The 25,715-nt window shown below is 39.5% G+C and overlaps 1 protein-coding gene across 3 annotated transcripts in view; it reads right to left on the minus strand.

Annotated features, from left to right (window-relative positions):
• Positions 1-25,715, minus strand: part of GTF2I (general transcription factor IIi) — an 80,274-nt gene that overhangs the window by 38,653 nt on the left and 15,906 nt on the right. For 2 of the 3 annotated variants that reach the window (XR_004643366.1, XM_034752230.1), the window contains exons 3-11: positions 25,496-25,634; positions 14,378-14,512; positions 13,479-13,662; positions 13,256-13,284; positions 10,990-11,044; positions 10,134-10,177; positions 8,869-8,946; positions 2,244-2,303; positions 1,270-1,326 (exon numbers count right to left, since the gene is read on the minus strand). Coding sequence is in view for 1 of the 3 variants with exons in the window: in XM_034752230.1 (XP_034608121.1) it covers positions 1,270-1,326; positions 2,244-2,303; positions 8,869-8,946; positions 10,134-10,177; positions 10,990-11,044; positions 13,256-13,284; positions 13,479-13,662; positions 14,378-14,512; positions 25,496-25,634 (781 nt within the window). In the remaining 2 variants the exon portion in view is untranslated. The remainder of the gene's footprint in view (positions 1-1,269; positions 1,327-2,243; positions 2,304-8,868; positions 8,947-10,133; positions 10,178-10,989; positions 11,045-13,255; positions 13,285-13,478; positions 13,663-14,377; positions 14,513-25,495; positions 25,635-25,715) is intronic. The other variant, XR_004643367.1, reaches the window with a different exon arrangement.

The raw sequence follows: 25,715 nt of genomic DNA on the forward strand, positions 1-25,715 counted from the left end.
TGTCCTAACATGTTTGTTTTACCCACGCTGCACATTTAAAGCAGGATAATGATGCGGCAGGTTCTTCTTGAATGGTTTCAATCAATTTAAAACTCAGTTCTATGTAGTTAAAATTATTCCTTCTGATGTGCATTTGCTATTGTGTTGCCCATTCACTAAATCTTGTATATCCTTAGTTTCCTTAATAGCTTCTCATGAGGAACTTAGTCAAAGGCTTTTTGAAAATCCAATCATCAACTGATTCTTCTCCCTTAGGCACTAATTTGTGGGCACAAAGAATTTTAGTAGATTATAGATGCATGATTTATAAACCATCCTAGCTTGTCCATATCATATGTCAATCTAGCCATTTCTTTTACTCCTTTTAAATTACAAATCAATTTTCCTAGTAGTGAAGTAAGGCTTAATTGCTTGTAATTTTCTGAATTCCCCCAGCATCTTTTTTAAACATACTAACTTAACTTGAAGCATGGATAAGTTTTTAGTTCTTAGCAAAAAAAGGGTGAAACTTTCAATTCAGTAGTTCTCATTTAACAAAAGAGAAAACAGATTTAAGAACGACATGGATAATGGAGCTGAGGTTTAAACAAGTAGAAGCCTAGATCAGGCATTCTTTGTGGAGGGTATGTGGTTGTGGAATTCAGTACTGCCAAACATAAGGTTAAGCCTCGGTCTTATCCCTTTCAGGTTGCCCTATAACACTCATTTCTTTCTTCTGGTTCTCTCAACAATTAAGTATCAAAGTGGTCATGACACTTGCCTGGGGAAGCAATGCACCCAGATTATTTCCTCCCAGGCACATGGTTTTATTAATGCAGATTGGAAGAGCAGAGAACTTTATTTTCCTTTTTTGAGGGACCTAATGCACTTCTAAATTAATGCAATGCCATCTACACACTATGCGATAAGCACCTTTGAAATTCAAATAATAAGGATTGTAACAATGAATACTGTTGCCATCATAACTTGCCCACAAAACCCATGAGTTTATGATTTGGGGTGGAACAAACCTGGTTGGAGGATATTTCTGAATTCATGTAATAGCGTTTCAATTTTATGATGATGGGCATAAATGCAAATAATGATTTTTAAAAAAAAAAGATCACTCCCATCACAATAAGTCATTCACGGTCATGATTCGGGGGGGGGGGGGGGGGGGGGGGGAGGAAGGGAATAACCATCCATCCATGTGCAAGGAGAATGGTTGAGGAGATAATGTACAGTTTCAATATACTGAAGTTTTATTGTTTTCAAATATTTATCTCTAACCTTCTACTGGTACTTCCACATCTGTTCCTTCACTGCAATCGGAACCCTGGTGGCTTCCTTAGATAAATATAAAGTAAAATATACCATAATAAAAATACAGAGTAACTTATGTTAACATTAACTAGTCAAAACAAGTATTTTAATAAGGCAAGTTTAAAACAATAAATATCTAAAATCTACATGAACTGAAAAAATGCATCTCAATTTTTGAATCTGAAAAATTCATGAAAGCAAAAGCACTCTGACCTTTATACGGAAGAGTCTTTCTTGAGATACAAATTACCTTTTTCTAAATGGGCATTTACATATATTACACACACACACACACACACACACACACACACATACATACACACACACACTTACTGACTCTACGACCGCTGATTTTTTGGGGGTGGGGGATGGGCACATCGTTTCATCAGATTTTCAATTTGTGCAAAGAACCATCTTCCCTCACCACACACAAACACTTTTCCCATTAAATTGTCTCCCCTCCATGCTTTCTTCCCCACTCCAATCCCCCAACCTATAATACACTTTTAAAAAGAATCAAGTTTGAAATGTGGCATGCAGAGAGGGTTATTAAAACTTCTCGGCTCTCTGTGAGCTGAGGGGTGAAAACATTAATTTTACACACCAAACTGCAATGGAAACAAGGCCTAAATTTTCAAGAATTGCTAGCAATTTTTGATGCCTCAAAATTTGTCTGAAAAGGGTCTGATGTTAAGAGAGTACATTAAGAAGGCAGAGCACTTCTGAAAAAGTCAGGGTCCCCTTTTATTGTATCTTAAATTCAGCACCCAAAAATTTAGGCACCCAAAAACACTTGTCCCTTTTGAAAATGTAGATCCCAGAGCTTACTCGTCTCATACCAAACTCAGAACTGCAGCGTCTCGAGAATCAGCACTCAGGCGTGCAAATATCAACACGGTTGTAAGAAAATGTTGCTGAGAGAAACAGAACTGAAAAAATACCTGTGTACTTCTTTGCAAGAGCAATTTTTTCATCAATTTCTGAAGTTTCTGAAGGGCCTGCTTTGGAGACACAAAAGTAAGTCTTGAAAAATCTATTTCATAGTAAAATTCACTTTTTCAGCCACTAAATTAATGTGTTAAACCAGCTCCTTTTATTAAGTATACCAATGAAGTACATTTGGTTTCCATAGTTTAAAAAACTATCAGAATAAAATTATGATTGGGGAACATTCAATTCAATGAGTGTATGAAAGGCTACACTCAGAAGAGAAAATCTCTTGGAATTACATTAAAACAATTATGATTACTAATTGGTATCTTTTAGTGGTTTGGGATAGTTTCACTTAACTTGATTGGACAAACTATATTTTCAAAAAGGGTTGAAATTACCATGACAAAGTGAGCAATTGGTGGGTGTGTAATTTTTATACTCTTTTTCATCTCTTAGCGTCAAGACACTTTTGGATTATATGAATATGTAGCTCTAGTCTGGAACTAGGCGAGGACTTCACCAATTTACATGGGGTATCTAAAAAACACAATCCTGCTGCGTGCCTAACAACCGCGGGCTACAACAGGTTTGGCTACAGGCAGTGAAAGTACTCAAGCATTAATAAGAATTCATTTGGAGATTAAATAATGACTAAGTGAAACAGAAAAAAGACAGTGTCCAGTCCCAGGTTTCTTAAATCTGTGTGACATAATTGCTATCAGTGACTAATTTGTCAACCATTACTATTTTGGTATTACATGTAAACTGGCAGGGTCCCAAGCCAGCTCCAAATAAGAACTACATACGCATTACAGAGTAAAAGTCATTCCCCTTTCGGAGTCTGGTTTATTACCAAAATGATCATTTCAAAATAACTCTATGAACTCAAACTAAATCCTCTTTCTAGGATTCCTTTCCTCAAGACCTGTCTTGTCACAGGCCCTGGATCCCTGTGCAAGAGGGATACTCCCACTTCATTTATATTCATGGTGAAATCTTATGAGCCATGCCTGCCCTGAAGATTCAGCAACTGACCTGTAGATCCCTCCTGGATTCCCACACCTGCTAACAAGGTGGGACATTTAGGGCAGGTCTACACTGACCAGGGATTGACGGGTGTGGTGATTGATCCAGTAGGGGTCGATTTAGCAGGTCTAGTGAAGATCTGCTAAATCGACCAGATTGGTCTCCCGTCAACTCCAGTACTCCACCAGAATGAAAAGCATAAGGTAAGTGGACGGGAGAGTTTCTCCCATCAACCCAGCGTGGTGTAGACATCGCAAAAGGTCCACCTAAGCTACGTCAACTCCAGCTACGTGAATAACGTAGCTGGAGTTGCGGAACTTAGGTCGACTAAGCCCTGTAGCGTAGATCTGCCCTAAGGGACAAGAGAAATCACAGGAAAGTAGTAACAGGAAAAATATTAGACACACAATGTGGGTGAAGTAATATCTTTTATTGGATCAACCTCTGTTGGTGAGAGAGACAAGCTTTCAAGCCACACAGAGCTCTTCTTCAGGTCTGGGAAAGGCATTTTGAGTGTCACCATTAAATGCAAGGTGGAACAGACTGTTTAGCATAACTAGTTAGCGCATATTGTAAGGGACCATTCAAGGTAGAGTGGCCTGTTAACACCTCTACAGTCACAAAAAGAGGGGGTTAGTGATTGTTGTAATAAGCCATACAACAAATTGTTACAAATTGTTGTAATAAGCCATAAATCCAGTGTCTCTATTCAGCCCATGATTTTTGTGTCTAGCCGAGTTATGAATTTAAGCTTCCAGGATCGTCTTTTTAAAGTGTTGTGCAGGTTTCCTTTGAGGATGAGAACTGATAAGTCAGATATAGGGTATGTCTACACAGCTGACATTAAAGTGCTGCCCTGTAGTTGCGGCTCTCCCAGCGCTGTAAAAAAATACCACCTCAATGAAGGGAGTAGCTCCCAGGGCTGGCGCACTGTCTACACTGCCACTTTACAGCACTGAAACTTTTTCACACCCCTGAGCGAGGAAAGTTTCAGCACTGTAAGTGGCAGTGTAGACAAGCCCATAGAGTGATCATTTTGTGAAAAGCTTCAATACAGAAATAAAACCCCCTCTGGCCCACAACGGAATCCCTACAGGGTATTAAACAACTACAACTCATACTTAAGGAGGACCCCATCCTGAACCCCCTCTTCTGGGCTTTAAATGACATCCGAACCTCTCCAAACTTATCAGAAGCAAGCTCCCCAGACCCAGGACACACCAACTCCAAGGGGCACAAGACACTGCCAGAACAACAGATGCAAAACCTGTAGACACAGCTTCACTGATACAACGATCAACACTCCTCACCCCCAACACACCTTTCAAGATCCAGGAATACTACACATGCCTATCACAAAATGTGGTGTACCTCATTTAGCGGTGTACCACTAAATGCCCCAGTAGCAACTATGTGGGTGAAACTAGAGAATCACTACTCTCTCGAATGAACTCACACAGGAAAATGATCAGACAAAAACACTACAACACCAAACACTTTTCACAAAGTGATCACTATCTCCTCTGACCTATCAATCCTCATCCTCAAAGGAAACCTGCACAACATTTTAAAAAAACAAGCCTGGGAGCTTAAATTCATAACTCCGCTAGACACTAGAAATCATGGACTGAATAGAGACACTGCATTAATGGCGTATTACAACAATCTATAACCCAACTACTCATCCCGGTGCCCTGCCCCCCTGCTCTGCCTTCCTTTCCTCCCTGAAGGGGTGTTAACAGGCCACTTTGCCTAGAATGGTCCTTTGAAATGCTTGTTAACTACTTAAGCTAAACCATCAGTTCCACCTTGTATTTAGCTGACATTTCCCAGACTTGAAGAAGAGCTCTGCCCAAGCTCAAAAGTTTGCCTCTCACCAACAGAAGATAGTCCAATAAAAAATATCAGAGAGACAAAGTGGGTGAGGTAATATCCTGGTATCAACATGGCTAAAACAACACTGTATATAACAATGGAAGAATTTTTGAATAGTCATTTATGCTTTGAAATTGTCTGTATCCATTTATCTGCATTATGCCAGTTAATTATATCTGATGGCCATTTAACTTCTATATTAAGTGTTTGGTAATAGTGTGGTTTGTTATTTTCCTTTCTGTATGAATTCCTGCTTTTTCTATAGAGGTTTTTAAGATGGATTCTATTAAATGAATTCCCAGTGGCTGGCTCTTATACCATTGCAGATCAACTTGTTGCAAAGTGCATTTACAATTTTTAGCAAGATGAAATGGGACACTTCCTTCTAGCATTCTGGATGATCTCCACTAGAGAAAAAAATATTCGTAGTTAGAACTGGACATCTTTCTGTATTTTTACGGTGAGTGTAACCTTTTGAATTTAAGAGTCATTAGGGTCATTCTTTTTCTAGCTTTGGGTTGGCTCTTTTTTTCAAATTGAATATATTCTTTTCCATTTTCATCTTGCTTCAGTTGGATGTCTCCCCATTTTTGCTGCCTCATTTCATCATTCCCTCAAATTCCAAAACACATTATATTATCCATCCACATTGTGTTTTGAAGGGAATCTGCACTGCGTGGTCCAAGCTGATTTGTCAAGTATAACTGGTTTACAAGCTCACTGGTCACTTTGTCAGATGCATTTTGTTTGCAGACTTTTCCTTTTGTTTTCAGTTCTCTTTGTTTTAATTTCAAGCCATCTCTGGTATCTTCGAAGACTGCATTAGTTAGGCTGGTGGAATAACTGGCTTGTTGTAAGTAAATTAAATTAAATTAATGGAGATATCCTATCTCCTAGAACTGGAAGGGACCTTGAAAGGTCGAGTCCAGCCCCCTGCCTTCACTAGCAGGACCAAGTACTGATTTTGCCCCAGATCTCTAAGTGGCCCCCTCAAGGATTGAACTCACAACCCTGGGTTTAGCAGGCCAATGCTCAAACCACTGAGCTATCCCTCCCCCGACCTTCAGTACATTGGAATACTGATCACAGAGTGAGGAATTCATAGTCACAATTAATTATTTTCATACGAAGAAAGTAGTATGCTAGTAAAGTGTTTAGTTCTACAGATGATACATCTTGAATAGGTCTCATTTCATTCAGTGTTGATGAGAAATAGGATTGCTGATTGTGCATGTCACTTAGGGTTTTTGTCACTATATTTTTGTTCTCCGTTTTTTGTAAAAATGAATGAATTTTCATGTACAGAAATAAATTCCATCTTGTTACTTGTTACAGTGCTGGTATCTGGTTCTGGCACTAAAGGTACTTCACCCTCATCTTTCCCATGAAAATCTTATCTTCATTTCCTGAGATGGTCTGGGTTCTGTACGGAGTCCTCCAATAGGAAGTTGGTGTGTAATTTTGTCATAAATATGTTTCAAAACATTTGGCAAAATCAGCTCTAGATGTACAGAATTACACCTCTACCTCGATATAACGCTGTCCTCGGGAGCCAAAAAATCTTACCATGTTATAGGTGAAACCGCGTTATATTGAACTTGCTTTGATCCACCGGAGTGTGCAGCCCCGCTCCCCGCTTTACCGCGTTATAGCCGAATTCGTGTTATATCAGGTCGTGTTATATCGAGGTAGAGGTGTTTATAACACTTGAGATACAGTTTTACGATGTTTTGTGAAAAGGTCTATGTGCATGTGGAATTCTGAGATAAGAATTCTCACCAAGTTAGAAATAAAGAGGTCTTGAGTCAGTGTAATTAAATACATTGTGTTTGTGGAGAAAATATGATGTTAGGTTAGTAAAAGTCAGATGTGGTAATTTATTTTGCTTTGTTTGGGTGGTTGCTTTAGTTCTTTTATTTAGTCCCTAGCAGAGAGTTACTGAATATATGGTATTTCCCTAACTCATGCAAACACATTGCATCACTATGTGTTGCTATGTATGCAAGGAGACTGGGGTAGTTATGAAGTCTGTTTCAATACTGATTGTTAAAAATAGAGTCAGATTACATTTCATACTACGGTCTAAATTTCCCCCAGAGATGCATCATCTCCCAGTGAAGCCAACGAGAGTTGTACATCATATAGAGGGCACAATTTGGTCCTAAAAATAACAACTGATTACTACTTTGTCGAAATCTGGATCTGACTCTTGTTTGTTTTATAGCAGCACCTAGAGTCCTTGGCTCCATTGTGCTGGGCACTGTATACAGATATCAAAGCCAGTCCCTACTCCAGAGATTTTACAATCTAAATTCTGAGCATGAGTAGTAATATCATGGTTCCCAGGTCGAGACTAATATGCGAAATTTAAGCCCCATAGGCACACACTGGACAAAGCTGTAAATAGCTGAAAAAGATCCTTAGACTTTTATATACATGGTCAAAATATCCTGAACAATTTTTTTCCTCCCATCAAAAAATAGCCCCCTTTTTCCAAAATTTGAAAAGTTTTAGCAAAAACTTTGATATATTTGAAGCTCTCTTTTTTCAAAAATCTAACAGAAACTTTAACACAATTATGCTTGCATGACTTTGTTCTGCAAAATGTTTAGTCTTGGAATGATTAGATTTCTTTTTATCAGTAAATGTCAATAAACATTGATTTCACTGTACACACCCAAACCAATGAAAAAATATTTCCATCAATGATAAGCAAAGTTTACAGATAGGCAAAGAAAGAAAAATACTGCTTGAGAACTTGAGTTTGATTTAAGGTTATTTACTTATATATTTTGGATATACAATGTTCATAATTTGTGTTTTATTGGTTATAAAGCTTTAACTTTTTGAATCTCAATATCTATTGTCATTAAGTAATTACTGTCTGAGCCTCCATAATTTCCCACAACTGAAAATTTAAATCTTTCAAGCTAACTTTTACCAGAAATTAGTAAAATAAGAGATATTACCTCATCCTCCTCGTCTCTCTAATATCCTGTGACTGATATAGATATAACACTGCATACATCAATATTATATATTGAAATTATAAAAAATAAAAATTGAATTATATGCCAGGCCTAAAAATGTTTTTTGTTTGAGTTTTTTTAGTTTGTTTTTGTTCTTGCCAATCCTGATTGGTCAGGTGCATCACATTGTGGATTTTTTTCACCATCAGAAAAATGTAAAAAAAAATTTGGAAAACAAAACCAAAATTGGATCACTACAAACAGCAATCAATGAAAAATGCTGTCAGATTTACTGACACTTTTGCAATGCAAAAAACTAAACCAGTTTTAGACAATTAAATTTTATGGTAGATGAAGTGTTGAGCCAGACAGCCTTTAGCACAATGCCTGGTAAAAAGGTGACAAAAAGTTGTCACTGGGGTTACATTTTGCAAGCCCATCACCAAAACAAAATAAAGTGTAGAGTTCTTCCACAGTTCTACCAGCTCAATGTAGTTATTTAATACTAGCTTACTTTCAGTGATCTATAATGTCATTTACCCACGTAGGGGTGGGGGAGCGCCCAATTCTGTTGCAGTAGCTGGATGCTTATTTGTTTCATTGAGAGTTACTTAAATGGCTACCAGCATGGAGGTTTTGTATTAGAACAAAGAAGTCTAGTTTAGCTACGCAACTACAATGTGTCTAAAGACAGGAAAAAACAGCAGTTGTCACACTTGGATATAAGATCTTATGTGACAAAATATATGCAAGCTAATATTACCTGGAATATTATACTGATAGTAGTCAGGATCCTCCGATTCCTCTTTTACTGTTACTGTTGCCATCTCTAGTGAAATTCCTGCAGAAGCAACCGAAAAGTAACCCAATCACATACGCAGACACATGATAAAGGGATTCAAAAACAAAATTCTATCTTGTCTTTATTGCACAAAGAGGAGCAACCAGTTTGAAGTAATGTGCTAAGTTATTATATTTTAAAAATGGCATAGTGGAGTTCTAGGTTTCTTTTATCTCAATAACTTCCCTACCAAGTAGGTTCAATTTACCTTATTTCTTTTTTCTAACCTGCTAGTCCTGCAACTCAACCTTGGATCCAAAAAGTCAAGCTGGGTTCTTCCCTTCTTGTACACAATCACCAATCATAAAAGTTTTGCATCCCCTCCTACGCACATGGAACTTGTAAACTAATTTTTGCTCACTTAAGTAAATTCAGTTGAAATCTAGAGACTTCTGGAACTGAATCATTTTGCTGTGTGCAGCAGCACTGTAGGGCCTTGAACTGGTCTACATTCTGCTAAGCAATGCTCTAAGCATGTCGTCAAATGGATTCCAAAATGTTTTCAAAACATTTTGACTAGAGGAAGATTACTACCCCAAGGGTCTGCTGAATAGCATTAATAATGCTGCAAATGTTCTAGCAACATTTGCAGCAAAGATTAGACTCCTCTTCTTTTCAGTCTCTCTGTGACTGATTACCTTACAAAAACAAGAAAGCACACTGACTCTTCGTATGTATTAAGTGAGCTAAAAATCATTAATCTACACAGCATCTGTGAATTTACACTATCTAGGATAAATATTAAAGGATATTAAGCCCATATTTTAGGACTGAATATTATAGCTGACAGGGCTAGTTAATTCTTCCCTCCACCCAAAGGATGTAGAAAACTAAAGAAAAATGCAGAAGAAGTTGTAGGCTAATCCTCCCATCTATTTACAGTCTTATGACATTGTCATTAGTACAATTATATTAGACGTTTTATAAAACTGTATAGGCCATTATTTCTCAGTCCTCAAAATGGATACTTTGGACCAATTAAATCCTATAGTACTTAGTCATTAGTAGGCTATAGTTTGGTTAAATGAAGAAAGGAGTTTGTTAATATATTTATTTATTGCAGTCAATTGCTGCTGTTCTAGCGCATTTCTGTTTGCACTGTCTACCGCTACATAAATGCAACCACTTGAAATTACGGCTGCTTGCTCAGAATGTTTTGCAAAGAAGTACAAAACAAAGTTACATACCAGAATCCTCATTTGGCTCTGTTTTTACTTGGACAGGAGGGCCACTGATGGAAAAAAACCCACAAAATTAAAAAAGAAGAATCAACAACATGCTTATGGAAGTTTCTGAAGTGCTTGTATTATTCTAACAACAACTTGGAAGTGATATAAAGAAGTTAAGAGAAAAAATTCACAGTGCTATGTAGTAGCTATTCTGGAGTATCATATGTGGCTTTCAATATCATTCATTCCCTACCCACCTTCTTTAAGGCATATTTAGTATTACAGAACTGCACTATTTTTAGTAAAATGTGTATTTAGAAGCATATAATTCTATAAAAATTTGCATTTTGCAACATAAATTTTACATTCATGAATTTCTAACTTGTTCCAGACACTGCCAAATGGTAAAATTGTATGACATTTAATGGAAGAGACAGTGGCAAGGATTAAGCTTGATGCAGATACTTGTGACATACTGCTGCATGTGACAAGCTCATTACTGAATGATAACATATGAATTATGTTATTAGATATCACTCATGTAGGCTGAAGTGAAACTGATATCCATTGAGTTCTGAAGAACTTGTACATATACGCCCAGCCAAGAGTAAGAGGAAGTTTGACTACATGCTATTTTTGATCTTAAGTAAGCAAAGCTTATTCTGACAGAAAAAAAGTTTCAAGAAAGTTACATGCCATATAAAAATACATACTAGACACTGAAAACCATAAAAGTGTGCAGAGTGTTCTCCTTTTTTTTCTCTCTCTCTCTCTCTCTCCTTTTTAAAGGTGCTGTATTCATCAGACAGAAAAAAAAGCCCACAACGGTTACATATATGTATCTATATTTCCAATAGGAAAAAAGACATTTTACCTTCCACTTGGTGGTGTAACTGTGCGTGTAGAATCTGTAACAGTCACATGAGCTCCTGAAAAAGAAGATAGGATCTACAGTTTTTTTATGCGTCATTTACATTATATACAAGTTTAAAATGCCACAAAGATAAATTAATACTGTTTTGCTAAACAAGATTTAAATTGAGTTTCACAAATATCTATAGAAAGTTGTGTTCAGAGAGCTTGTGCTTTTATAAGAAAGATTTGTTGTTGTTACTGTTTATAGCAGGGGTGGGCAAACTTTTTAGCCTGTGGGCCACATCTGGGTATGGAAATTGTATGGTGGGCCATGAATGCTCATGAAATTGGGGTTGGGGTGCAGGAGAGGGTGAGGGCTCTGGCTGGGGGCACGGGTGCTGGGTTGGGGCCAGAAATGAGGAGTTCAGGGTGCGGGGGCTCTGGCTAGAGGTGCAGGGTCTGGGGTGGGGCTGGGGATGAGGGATTTGGGGTGTAGGAGGGTGCTCCATGCTGGGACAGAGGGGTTTGGAGGGTGGGAGGTGGATCAGGGCTGGGGCAGGGGGGCCCCTGTCTGGAGGTGCAGGCTCTGGGGTGGATCCAGAAATGAGGAGTTCAGGGTGTGGGAGGGGGCTCCAGGCTAGGACAGGGAGTTGGGGGCGGGGGGGAAAGGAGGGAGAGATTTGAGCTCCGGAGGAGGTGTGAGCTCTGGAGTGGGGCTGAGGGATTTGAGATGCAGAAGGGTGATCCGGGCTGGAATTGAGGGGTTCAGAGAGCGGGAGGGGGATCAGGACTGGGGCAGGGGCCCAGGAGTGCAGGATCTGGGCGGCGCTTACCTCAAGAAGCTCCTGGAAGCAGCGGCATATCACCCCTCTGGCTCCTACGTGGAGGCGCAGCCAGGCAGCTCTGCACACTGCCCTGTCTGCAGGTGCCGCCCCTGCAGCTCCCATTGGCTGCAGTTCCCAGCCATTGGGAGCTGCGGGGGCGGCGCTTGGGGCAGGGGCAGCACGTGGAGCCCCCTGGCTGCCCCTAAACGTAGGAGCTGGAGTGAGGCACATGCCGCCGACTCCGGGAGCCGCAATACACGCATGTGGAGCTGACCCAGACCCTGCTCCCCAGCAGAAGCTTGAGGGCCGGATTAAATTGGCTGGAGTGCCGGATGTGGCCCGCGGGCCGTAGTTTGCCCACCCCTGGTTTATAGCCTAAAAAGCAACACTAATACAATATTACGTTAGAATATCTTTTATTAAAAATGTAAATATTTTATCTATCCCTGTCATCATTGTTACTGGAAGTCATAACAATAAAGCTAAATTGATGCTGTGTCTCAACATTATTAAACTATCCAGTCTGTTTTGGCAATCTTGCTACCCTGTATCTATATTGCGGTTAGGTGCATAAATATTATTGGAATAGGAATTATGGACATTTCTACATAGTTCTTAAGCATACTGAAACCTACTTTTTACCTTAGCATCATTTTGTTCATTAATTGAATCTTTGCCATTTCTATTACATCAAAATCTTACATGTCTAAAGGTGTGTCTATACTGCCCTGCAAATCAGACTGTGTGTGTAGGAGGACATTGTTTTCAGAAAGTGAAATTTACCCCTAAGCAATGACCTCTGCAAGATGGAAGCCCTGTGGTAGCCTTTCACAGTGGGGAGCAGCAAACACGGGGCTCTGTATTGGCTTTAAATAGGCTGGCATGAAATTCTTGTTCTTGACAAGTCAGCTGTTGCTTAAAGAAGTCCCTTCCCCAACACATGCAAACACACTTGCATTGATTCTTGGAATTGGCATACTCCACTATATCCATAAAAGACATTTCTACAGATGATATACGGGCCTCCAATAAGCAATCAGAGAGTTGTGGTCTATCCAAAGCACTGGGCGAGAGGAACTCATGAGTGTTAATCCCTGGTCTAACAGGGATTCTCTATGGAGTTTTAGGCAAGTCACTTGGCCTCTGTGGATCAGTTTTCCCTTCTCTATAATGGGGATAATACTTGATTCATGGTAAGACAAGTACTGTATGAGGATTGAACATATTAGAATTAATTCTCTCCCCAGTCAGTGGTTCTCGGTAGAAGGCACAAAGGTTATGGAACCATTCTGTTTTCCAAGTGAATAAGTCAAACCACAATCTAGACATTTCTGCCAAATAGAATATTTATAATAGATGTGTTTATAGGTGCCCTAACTCCTCAAAGAATTGAAGATAAAAATATATATTCTAATTATAAAATTTTCATGTTTTGTTTACTAGAAACAACTTGATACTTACCTAGGTGTTTCTTTGGCTCTAGGAAAGGCCTGCATTAACACAAAGAAAGAAAAAGTAATACCATTACCCATTTGATAGTATGACATTTAAATACAAAACACTGAATTTTTCATGTAACAGATAGTATATGCATTTTAAAAATGGCAGCATTTAAGGTACCCACAGAAAAATATCAATTAGCTGTTCTGATTTAAGTGGACAAACCAATAAAAGAGAATGTAACCTTTTGATCACAAATGAGATCCCTGATTTGTTTTCCAAAATCCATTTCAGTGTTGTCACATCATAATTTGCTGGATGTTTAAATGCAAGTCCTTCAGGAAGGCCCTGCACTACCACTGCAGACTGGTCCCTTTGAATCTTGTCATATGGCACAGGGACTACCGTTGACTTCCCTAAAGCTTTACCTGTAAAATAAAATAAATTGTTGGGAAACAAAAAATACGTAAGATTGAATACAACAAGCTAGGCTTTCACATTTTTTCCTTCCTTCTTCCAAGTCTTAAGTTTCTCCCCATGTCTCTGAACCATGTTCTTCCCTGTTGTACATTCCCACCCTATGGTCTGCTATTTCTGTAACCATTCTTCTCAAGGGGGATTGCAGCATGAGGCTTCCTTCAAAGCCACTTTCTAATTGACCAAAGAAGATCTTCATTGAGTAACATGATGCAATGTCTCCTTAGTTAAAAGACAGAAACTGTAATACTTCCTCTTCCTCTGGAGAGGAACATGCTTCCACTACAACACTCCAAGACCTTGATTGCTTTGGGGGCAGGGTAAGACAGACTCAGACATGGATCAGAAATTCAGGAATTAAGCACAAGTTGCACAGTTGACAGTGCAGAGAATTACCATTAGGTTACATATTTTGTTCTTGCTTAAAAGAAAGCTGCTCCATGGAACATTCAGAAAGTTCATGTGCAGTGAAACATGTATAAGACAGCAAACTCTTTGGAGTTTAAATACACTTTAGAACTACTGAAAAATTAAGCTCATTACCTCAGCAGTACTCTAGACTGAAGGCAGAAACTATAAGCCACTCTCCATCCTACTTTAATGATGGCTTAGCTATCCCAGGAAGAGTGTTATTTCAGATTTTTTAAAATTAGTTTAAGCGCTTACCATAACAAAAGCAGAAGAAATCCTCTACAGACTTTCGGAGAGCTTCCATTTCTACAATATCCACTGTCAGCCTGTTTACAAGTGACGTAGTCTTTGTTTTCTGCAGTTCAGCTGCCTTTTCCTCTTCAGAGACACCTGCAAATGATTTTGTAATGATCAGAACACAAATCCCAATCCCAAATCCCTTAACAACTCATCTGTTGCCCCTCTGGAAGTAAGCTGTTAATACTACACAGAACAAGAACAGTACACATCCCTTAAAAGCAAATCTGTTCCTATGTTGATAACAGGTGGGCGATAGGTGTTTATGCCAGCATTATTATACTGTATTCATGAAGGTCATAGATATCATCATTAGAGCAAACTGCAAAGATGATGATGAACTAAGAGACATCTAAGCTGGTTGTTTTTGCATAAAGAGGTAAAGAACATGGAGGAACAGTTTAATAGAAAGGCAGTGCAATACTACTATCAAGTAAAAAAGACTCTGAAGCAGTCATGAGGGAAGCTAAAACGCCTATATCTGAGGAGTCTGTCAGCTGTCAGGTTTTACTTCTGACGTCTTATTTGGTAGTTACATTAAACCTTGTTCTATTTATGTTGTATAATGCTTAACTGATTCTTTCTGAAGGAAGGGATATGTTCTCTCAGTACAACTGCTTGTATGCAGTGCAGCTCTTTCATCTTTTCAAAAGACTTGTTAAATTAAGCATGTGTCTGCTATTGCTGAATGGGAGGGAGTACTGTCAAGCTGTTAGTGCATGGAATTGAAAATAACCAGATCTAAACTGTATTCATTGTCCTATTCTCTGAGAAAAAACAAAATAAATACCATCCACCACCCACATGAAGAGTGATGGATGTTAACTCCCTCAACCATATACGATGGATGGGAGAGAGCTGCATTTCAGATTGCAATTTTGTGTTCTAATGACATCATTCATGTATTCCAAACATTTATGGAGATCCTTCAGTAAAAAGGAAGAAATTAAAATTTAGTCTAATGTTTGAAAGAAAAAAAATGTACATATACGGGTGCACATGCAAGGGGGAAAAACTGCTGAAGTTGTCCTTACCCATCATGATGTAGCAGTAGCAATAGAGCTCTGAAAATTCAAATGTTTACTGAAACTGTTGCTAGCATAGTTATTATCAAAATAACAGAATGCCTACACGAAGTTGGGCATCAAGAATAGGCTGTGGATCTAAGTTTCCTCTAAACTACATGGCTGCGTGGCTGTGTAGCTGCCTATTAAGCTCCGCGCAGGGGCTCAGGGCTGCGGCGGGGAGAGATGCGTCTCTCCAACACCCAGACTTGCCACAGCGGGGAGAGGTGCCTCTCCCCATCGGCCCCAGCAGGGACCTGCCCCGGACATGCTGCAGCTGGGAGGGGCGCCCCAGGACCGGCCCGAACCCAGGCCCAGCACAGACCTGCCGTGGCTGGGAAAGAGGCACATCTCCCCCCAGCCCAGGTCCTGCTGCGGGGATAGAGAGCTGGGTGTGGGAGGGAAGGAATGCGCCTCACATAACAAAATTCATTCTGCACATGCATGGGAAAAATTAGAGGGAACACTGCTGTGGATTGATCAGGAATAGGTTATGTATATTTAATAAAAATCTATAAGTAATCTACATAAAATTCTGTTTAACTATACATATCTCCTCTACCCTTCAAATCACTTACCTTCTTCGTGTCTTTGAAAATCTCCAAAGGGCACTGGAGTGTCTAGCTCCCACTCAAAGTATGGGAGTTGAACACTTAAATCACCTGGGACTGTGTAGAGACAATACTGAGCACATTCTAGGTGCTACTACAAACAGAAAAGGGGGCTAATACTTACCTACCTCAGTGAAGTTCTGTAGGGATTAAATTAATGACTGTTTCTAATGCGCGATCCTAGATTCTTGGATCAAAAGGTACTATAGAAGTTCAAAGTATTGTTAACTGCACCACTGATTTTTTTCAGATGAAAAACTATTCTATTGAAAAAGAAACAGTAACTTATTTGTTAAGTGTCAATAGCGTGCTTAGCACTTTATTACAAAAATCAAAATAAAACAAACCCCAGATTACATTGTCCGTGCCTGATTAAGCTTATAATCTAAATAGGGATAATGCAAAGATAAACTTCCCTTGTCAACCAAATGAAGATATCATTGTTGTGTGATTTCATTAGAGTGTTTAATAGCACTTTGCAGTTACTTGAGACAAGCAATGGTAGGCTTAACAAAAGACAATCAACTATGAAGAGAGTTGTTACATTATACTTATACTTGAGTCTGCATTATACTTATTGTAGAAATCAGTTATTGCAATGAGTTGTCCCATGACAAAAAAACAAAAACAAACCATGAATGGCTAGCACTGATTAGCCAGAAATTTGTACCCAAGTTGATAGCAGGAACTGAACCTCAGTTATTTTTTAGGTTTCAGGGTAGCAGCCGTGTTTGTCTGTATCCGCAAAAAGAACAGGAGTACTTGTGGCACCTTAGAGACTAACAAATTTATTAGAGCATAAGCTTTCGTGCTACAGCCCACTTCTCCGGATGCACGAAAGCTTCTGCTCTAATAAATTTGTTAGTCTCTAAGGTGCCACAAGTACTCCAGTTATTTTTTAGGTTGCTTTATTGGGTATACTAGAACGGAAGAGTTCTGAGCTAGTATAAGAACAATGCACCACTGATCATGTTGATCTAAAAGGAACATTTTTCTGATAGAACACTCTAAAATAGTACATTCTGACTTTTAAAAAGGTATTTTCCCTTTTTCAAAAAGGTTTTGTAAGGGTTCTTCTGCTATCCTAATTTTGTTCAGGAGGGTCTTCTGAGTGCACCCGAGACAACCAACATGCTCAGGTCCACTATTCTTTCTTCTCTCTGTGAAAGGCACACCTGCCTGCTCAGCACCATCTTCACTGCTGTTACTACCAATAAAGCTTGAAGATGAGTGTATGTGCAGTAGCTTTCTGCCTGCTACCTCTGTAACAGTACATGAGAGTGAAATTAGCCCAAAGTCTGAAAAAGGAAGTGCAAACAACCAATAGCACAACTTTGGAACCGACTTTGCAGAAAGTACTGTCAAATGGAGGAAGTAAATGAAAGTGATGGGGGGGGGACAGGAATTAAAATCCTCCAATTTCTTTCATTTAAGGTAATCCTAGGTGCTACTTGTAACAAGAGCAGATAAAAACTTCAGCTCCCACTGTGATTTTCAAGTTGACTCTGTCCCTTTAATTATGCTGCATTCTTGCTGTACAGCTGAGAGTCAATGTCTGCACCCCATGTTCTGCACACAGTCAAGATATCTGTGGTGAACTACAGTTATCTAGTATTTTATTTGTTTATTTGCAGGTGTTCTTCAATGTGTTGTGTTAACTCGATAAGAGGGTTTACAGTTAAAATTAGCTTCTGAGTGACATAAAAGAATGCCTGCGAGTTATAGAATGGTATGTCACTATTTGCACTAGTAATATACACACAGAAAATAAAAGAGGTTTTATCTGGCATGTTGGGAGAATAGGGGGCACCAGTAAGTGAAAAATGCTGGTTAACTAAGAGGGAGGGAGTTTGGGTGCAGATGGGGATGCAGAGAGCAGGCTCTAGGCGCAAGCCCCCTCCTACACCCAGACTTCCTCCCAGAGCCTGTGCTCCACACCCCTTCCCACGCCCCGCTAGCCCCACGCCAACCGGACTTTCAATGAAGATCAGAAATGCTGGTGTATAGAGCTTTCCGATTAGTGAAGTGACGGATAAAGCAGTTTTCAACGTACAAAGAATGTCCTTTAACTATCACAGCAAGGACAAGCAAAATTGATCAATAGGTATTAGAATTAAAGCTTCTACCCATTAAAATAAACTGCTTTACACGGAAAAGTTTCTAAATAGCTTTATATACATGACGGGAGCCATTCCATACTCTTGACTTCAAACTTGAGACATTTCACTCTACATCTGAATCCCAAAATCCTGATATACTATAATATCCTATTACATTCTATAAGAACTTTGAGTGAGCAAGGTAAGACGGGACTGGTGCCTACTATAAAAGTATCTGGCATGAAACTAATCCTAAAGCCTCTCTCTTATGCTCCACTGGTATTCTGCTGTTATGGATAAGTTCAGTGGGTATCTTTGTAAAATCAATGCATCTGTTAACGATGAAATAATGTGTATTCAAAGATCACCACAAGTTTAGCACTGTCCTTAATATTGCAGAAGTTTTACAAGAAATAATAAGAAAAAGATGCTACACTGCTCTGCAGCCAAAATGCTTCTGAAATAAATGTAGTCAAACTTTACTAATTCTGGGTCACTGAGAACAAAAATGATGCTTAAAATTGTTGATTGGCTCTAGTTTTCAAGATATGCTATTGGGTCAGTATATATGACCCTTGACTTGGGAATGGCGGAGGATAAGTGAGTTATAAAGAGAAGGGATCTCAATTTAAACCAGAAATGACTAAAATACATCTTTGACTGGATCTATGAATAAATCTATGACTGGGTTTGGACAGTACTTGCTTTTTAGGCAAAACAATGAATGATGCAATCTGAAGCTGGTATTGCGTCATACATGATATGAATTGCATCATGTTATTCCTAGAAGTCATGGACGATGCAATCAGAAGCTTACATCACTCTGCTGAACAAATTGCCCTATATCAGCTCTAGAAATCATACAGTGTCGTGCTCTCTTATTTGTCAGTGTTTGATTTTGCAAAGGGACACATTTCTGTTTAGCCAAAGTGACCAGAGATGCCTCGGACTTGTATGAACAGCGCAGATAACTTCTGCTATGTTTGTGGTGAAGTGACTTTTGCATCACCAAAGGAGAATATAACCACTATGGTTAAGAAAGCCTATCACCTTTATTTTGGCTGCAAAATTGGAGACCAGGACAAGAGGTGGGCCCCACACATATGCTGCAACACTTGTGCAACAAATCTTCGCCAGTGGTTGGACAGGAAAAGGAACTCTATGCCTTTTGCAGTGCCAATGATTTAGAGAGAGCCAACAGATCATACCAGCAATTGTTACTTCTGCATGGTGCCTCCAGTTGGGAAAGGTGTGTCGAAGAAAAAGTGGACTGTGCATTATCCAAACATTCCATCAGCTATACGCCCAGTACTCCACGGAGAAGGACTGCCAGTTCCTGATGCACCAGAATCATTCTCACTTGAGTCAGACGAGGAAGAAGAAGAGGATGAAACTTCTGGTCCTGAACCATCAATGTCACAGGACCCACATTTTCTCCCATCCTCCTCTTCTGAACCACACCTCATAACACAAGGTGAACTGAATGACCTTGTCAGGGATTTGGAACTACCCAAGAGTAAGGCAGAGCTGTTGGGCTCCAGACTACAGCAGTGGAATCTCCTGGCAGGTGATGTTAGGGTTTCCATGTTCCATGACCTTCAAAAGGATCTTGTCCCATTCTTCTTCATAGAAGGTGATCTTGTAGCCTGCAACAACATCGATGGTGTGATGGCAGCCCTCAACATCGTTCACGATCCAGATGAGTGGAGACTGTTCACTGATTCATCAAGATGAGTCTTAAAGCTGTTTTACTGCATAATGGCAATGTTTTGCCATCAATTCCAGGTGGTCATGCAGTCCATATGAAGGAAAGCTATGATAACATGAAACAACTTTTGAGGTGCATAAACTATGACCAACATCAGTGGCAGCTTTGTGGCGATTTGAAGGTTGTTGCTCTCTTGCTTGGTCTGCAGACTGGATACACAAAGTACTGCTGTTTTCTCTGCGAATGGGATAGTCATGCAAGAGATTCCCACTACATCAAGAAAGATTGGCCACTCCGACAGTCATTTGAGCCTAGGAGGAAAAGTGTTCAGCATCCACCACTTGTTGAATCAAGGAAGATTTTGTTAGTACCCTTACACATCAAGCTGGATTTGATGAAGAACTTTGTCAAGGCCATTGACAAAACACAAGCAGCTTTCAAGTACCTCCGTGGAAAAATTTCCAAGGTTAAGTGAAGCTAAGATAAAGGAAGGTGTCTTTGTTGGTCCTCAGATTCGTGAACTTCCTTCTGTGTCCTTAAACACTGTTGCTTTTATAAAAAAAGGTTATCAGACTAAAACCCAGATTTACAAAGGTAAATATGCACCCAAAGATGCAGATAGGCAACTAGCAGGATTTACAAAGGTGTCTAAATCCCACTGATTTCCTAACTCACTAAGATGCCTAGAAGGATTTACAAAACCACCTATCTACAGCCTTAGGTGCCTAAATCATTTGTAAATCTGGGTCTAAAAGTACTATTTTCACCTTTAAAAAAAAAAACTAGAAATGACAGCAAGTATGGTGACGCAATGGATAACATAATGCCTTCTAGACCTCAACGGCAAGAGAAGTGTTGAATGGATTTCACACTAAATACTGGTTTTAGAAACTCAAACCACAAGATTTGACCACATGAAGATTTTCTAACTAATATGTGACTGATTATTATAAAAAGATAGTGGCTGGAAAACCAGAGTAACAGATTCCTTCCATGTGCAATAGTAACTAAACATGTACTAGCAGAATATGTCAATTATTTATTGAGTGCCATGAGTTTACTTGACATTGTATAATACATGAATAAGGAAATGATCACTGCACCAAAAGGTTAACAACAATCTAACTTGTAAAGTACAGTTCAGATATTTAAAAAAAATTCTGACCAGTTGAAGGCCCAAACTCCAAATGATTGTATTTATTTATTTGTAATTCTTTAGTGTGTTTTGATTGAAAAATCTTTCCAGAAGTAGAGTTTTGAGGAAGAAACTGATTATAGAAGACGGTCATTTGGTTTACAAAGAAGAAGAATGTTCTTGGCTTGAGTACATAATGTATAGGCTCTGATTTTTCGATCAATACAATGTGTACGGTAAAAAATAAAACATTTAGCAACAATTCTCTTCTATCAGCTCAGTATTGCTACAAAATACAGGTGTCATTTCTTCCATAAAATCCTCCAGCAATTTAAACTCGTTTCCATCACCAGAGCCCCACTAAATTACACCCATTACTAATAGTCAAAAATGAGTTTCAGATCCTGAGCCCTGCTAGTTATCAGAGACTGCCTATATTAACAAAAGATGCAAAAAGGGAACAAATGAAAAAAGAGTGAGGCAGTAGAGACAAAGGGGAAAAAATACTGGGTCTACAACACAACAGAGAAGAAGAGCAAGCAAATCTGACATGAAAAGAAATGCAGAAATACTTAACAGCCACGATGACTCAGTCCACACATACTTTAAAAAAAGAAAACTAATTGTCCTATAGACATGTAAAAGCAAATCAGGACTCAATATTCTCAACAGACAGAACACAACTGGCTTAAAAAGTGACCTGCAAATGATTATTTTTTAAACACTGAGCTTGTGCCTTTTCTGTTCTTTTATGATGAAAAATATGGCTTCCAAGAGATTTTTATTTCCACTCCCCGCCACCTCCCCCCCCTTTTTTTTTAAACCTGAGAAATGGCAGGATCAACTCTGGCATTCCCTGGTTTTTCTGGAGGACTTAGTAATGTCTCAAAACATGCTTATTGCACATTCACATCTTAACTGAAGGAGCAAGGTGTGGGTGGAGGAGAAGGCCTCCCTGGTTTTGAGTTTCATATTAGGACAACTGTAATAAACCCTAGCTACAAGAACAGTTCAAGCTGCCAAGGGAGGTGGTGGAATCAGCACTACTGGGGACAGTTAAAGCTAGAACAAACATTAATTTATTAGGAATAATTAAGTCAACCTTTACACAGAGTACTAGATTTGAGTTATTTGATCTTTGTCAGTCTTGCCCCCCTCCCCCACAAATAAATAAATAAATCCCTTCTTCTGGTCTGTTTTACATCAGAAATAGGATGAAATTTAATAGTGAAAAGTGTAAGGTGATGCACTTGGGGATGACTAATAACAATTTTAGTTACAAGATGGGGATGCATTGGTTAGAAGTAACGGAAGAGGAGAAGGACCTAGGGGTCCTTGTAGACCGCAGGATGACTATGAGTCGACAATGTGACGGGGCGGTGAAAAAAGCCAATGCGGTCTTGGGATGTATTAGGCGAGGTATATCTAGTAGGGATAAGGAGGTCCTGCTTCCGTTGTATAAGGCGCTGGTGAGACCTCATTTGGAGTACTGTGTGCAGTTCTGGTCTCCCATGTTTAAAAAAGATGAACTCAAACTGGAACGGGTGCAGAGAAGGGCGACTAGGATGATCAGAGGAATGGAAAACCTGTCGTATGAAAAGAGCTTAGAGGAGCTTGGGTTGTTTAGTCTGACAAAGCGAAGGCTGAGGGGGGATATGATTGCTATCTTTAAATATATCAGAGGGATAAATACAAGGGAGGGAGAGGAATTATTCCAGCTTAGTAAAGTACTAATGTGGACACGAGAACGAATGGATATAAACTGGCCGTGGGGAAGTTCAGGCTTGAAATTAGACGAAGGTTTCTGACCGTCAGAGGGGTGAAATATTGGAACGGCCTTCCGAGGGAAACGGTGGGGGCGACGGACCTGTCTGGTTTTAAGATTAAGTTAGATAAGTTTACGGAGGGAACGGTTTAATGGTAAAACATAGTAGCCGAGGAAAACCAAGCAATGGTACGTAAATAGCATAATGGCCAACAAGGGTCAGGCTAGAGACTCTTGCCTACATGCTCGGGGTATTACTGATCGCTATATTTGGGGTCGGGAAGGAATTTTCCTCCAGGGTAGATTGGCTGAGCCTCTGGAGGTTTTTCGCCTTCCTCCGCAGCATGGGGCAGGGATCACTAGCAGGAGGGTCTCTGCCGATTGAAGTCACTAAAACACAGGATTGGGGACTTCAACGGCAGAGTCCAAGGAAGGGTCTTGTGGCCTGCAGCATGCAGGGGGTCAGACCAGATGATCATAATGGTCCCTTCTGACCTTAAAGTCTATGAGTCTATAAAAGGCATTCTGTTTTTCTGATCAATCAAAAGTACGCGAATACCCCCACCTACAGGTCAAACCTGGAAGTGTTGTCATTACCATAGAAGCCCATAGTTTAGCACCAAGCACATGCAACATTTTATAGTTTAATTCTGTTCAGTTTTAATCTAAGACTTCTATGGTAGGGGTCCGCAGACCACAGGCTGACTTTCCAAAGGGGAGAGCACCTCCATTTGAAATTTTTTAGAGGTCTGCAAACAAAAAATGGTTGAAAACCACAAAACTATGTACAGCTCATAGCACAATAGGGCCTTCAAGTGCTACTATACTACACACAAAAATGGTAGCTTCATGTTACCACAGAAAGTGGATAGGAATAGAAAGCCGGTGGAGAGTTAATCCTCCTTGTGGCCTTGCTGCAATAGACACTGCCCATACTTGAGCAGGAAGTTTTATTCATAGAATTACGTGACTTAACCAACACAAGGAGCAATACTACTCTTTCATTCCACCTTCATAACAGGAAGGTACAAGCTGCAGCAGCCATTATCACTCAAAAGTGGAAAATTGAGATAATTAAAGGAGGATAGTCATAATGACAAAAGTCATACATAATCAAACTCATTTGCCATCTAGTGTTCATCATACTTATTCTAAGGCTTGGTCTACACTACCCGCCCCAATTCGAACTAAGGTACGCAACTTCAGCTACGTGAATAACGTAGCTGAAGTCGAAGTACCTTAGTTCGAACTTACCTTGGTCCACACGCGGCAGGCAGGCTCCCCCGTCGACTCCGCGGTACTCCTCTCGCCGAGCTGGAGTACCGCAGTCGACGGCAAGCACTTCCGGGTTCGACTTATCGCGTCCAGACTAGACGCGATAAGTCGAACCCAGAACTTCGATTTCCAGCCGTCGAACTAGCTGGTAAGTGTAGCCAAGGCCTTAGTGTTTGCCATTTACCAGAGCTATGTGTGTTTAAATAAGGACTTGGTTCAGTAACACTTCATCTACTATTTGATTCTTCAATGAAGTTATAATGCTGTATTTTGAATAGTAACTTCACTGCAGATCAAGCAGAATAATTACTTCTATAGTGGCTGAATGTGTATATAATTCTGTATGACAGTTAAACAATTGAGAGTCCTGCCCTGAATAAAGAATGGGCGCTGAGAGAATGAGCTCTGATTTAGAATTTTAAACAGCAGCGAAAATACTGTTCAAGTATGTCCACTGTTTCGGTCATGGACTAAATCGGTCTGTTTGCAGTGTTGTTGTAGGTGTGTTGGTCTCAGGATATGACACACACAAGGTAGGAGAGGGAAATATGTCGATCAGTCAAGCAATATTTAATAATCGAAGGAGATGGGGTGAAGAATTATTTTAACAAAAACTCCACTTAGCCAGGCAAAACCACATTCCTCAATGACCAATATGTAAAGCCCAGCAGAAACCATTTTTCTTGATGGGCAGACTGATCGTTGAAATACAGGCTCCAAGACAGGTCATTAAGCTTTTGAAAGACACTTTGGCATATTCTAAGTGGGCCATCTCTTAGGCCTTGTCTACACACAAAAGTTGTACCATTTAGCTAGACCAGTATAGTTTAGAAACAGATCTAGTTAAAGCAGGACAACCCGCAAGTATGGATGCTCTCATACCGGTATAAATATGCTTCTATCAGCATAGCTTAATGCTGTGCAATTATAGCGTTACAAAAAGCTGTAGGCAAATCCTAAAGTTTTATTACCTATGTCAAAAGCTTCATGTATCCTTTGAGAAGATATGAAGTCACCTGAAGAATTAAGGGACTGTCTTTCATAGTTGGAAGTAGCTGACTACCTAAGAGTCTGTCTTCTACACTAAGAAAAAAGATGCTTTTTAAAAACTGAATTAGTAAACATGATATAAAACACCACTTTGCATCTTCAGTGTAGACAGAGTTTAACACGTTTAAAATAACATTAGCTAGTCTTGTAACATTACCTTTTGGCTGAGGTAAAAATAGCACTGAACTAAACAGTGGATGTTGAATATTAAGTTTGTGGTTAAAAAAAAAGTTCTTAAACACTGATCTACATACTATAATTCTGTCAATTATGGCAAGACCAAGGCATTGCAACATTTGTTAGGTCCAGAGTTCAGTGTACTATAATGTATAGTTAAGTATTTGTGAAATACTTTTTTTGGAAACTTACAGTATTTAACAAAATCCTTCTGAAAATCTTTCCTTGTATTGACAAAAGCTCTTCCCCTCTCAGTTCCAACTACAAACACATCTGTTTCGTACACAGCAATACAGGCGACTTCTGCCTTGGACTTCGCAAGTTCTTTACACTATAAAAGAAAAAACAGAGCGGCTTTGAACTACAATAGTTAAAAGTACAGTTAATGCAATTTTACATGAAATCATGCAGA

The sequence above is a fragment of the Trachemys scripta genome, chromosome 18 (assembly GCF_013100865.1).
Source record: "Trachemys scripta elegans isolate TJP31775 chromosome 18, CAS_Tse_1.0, whole genome shotgun sequence".
NCBI lineage: Eukaryota > Metazoa > Chordata > Testudines > Emydidae > Trachemys > Trachemys scripta.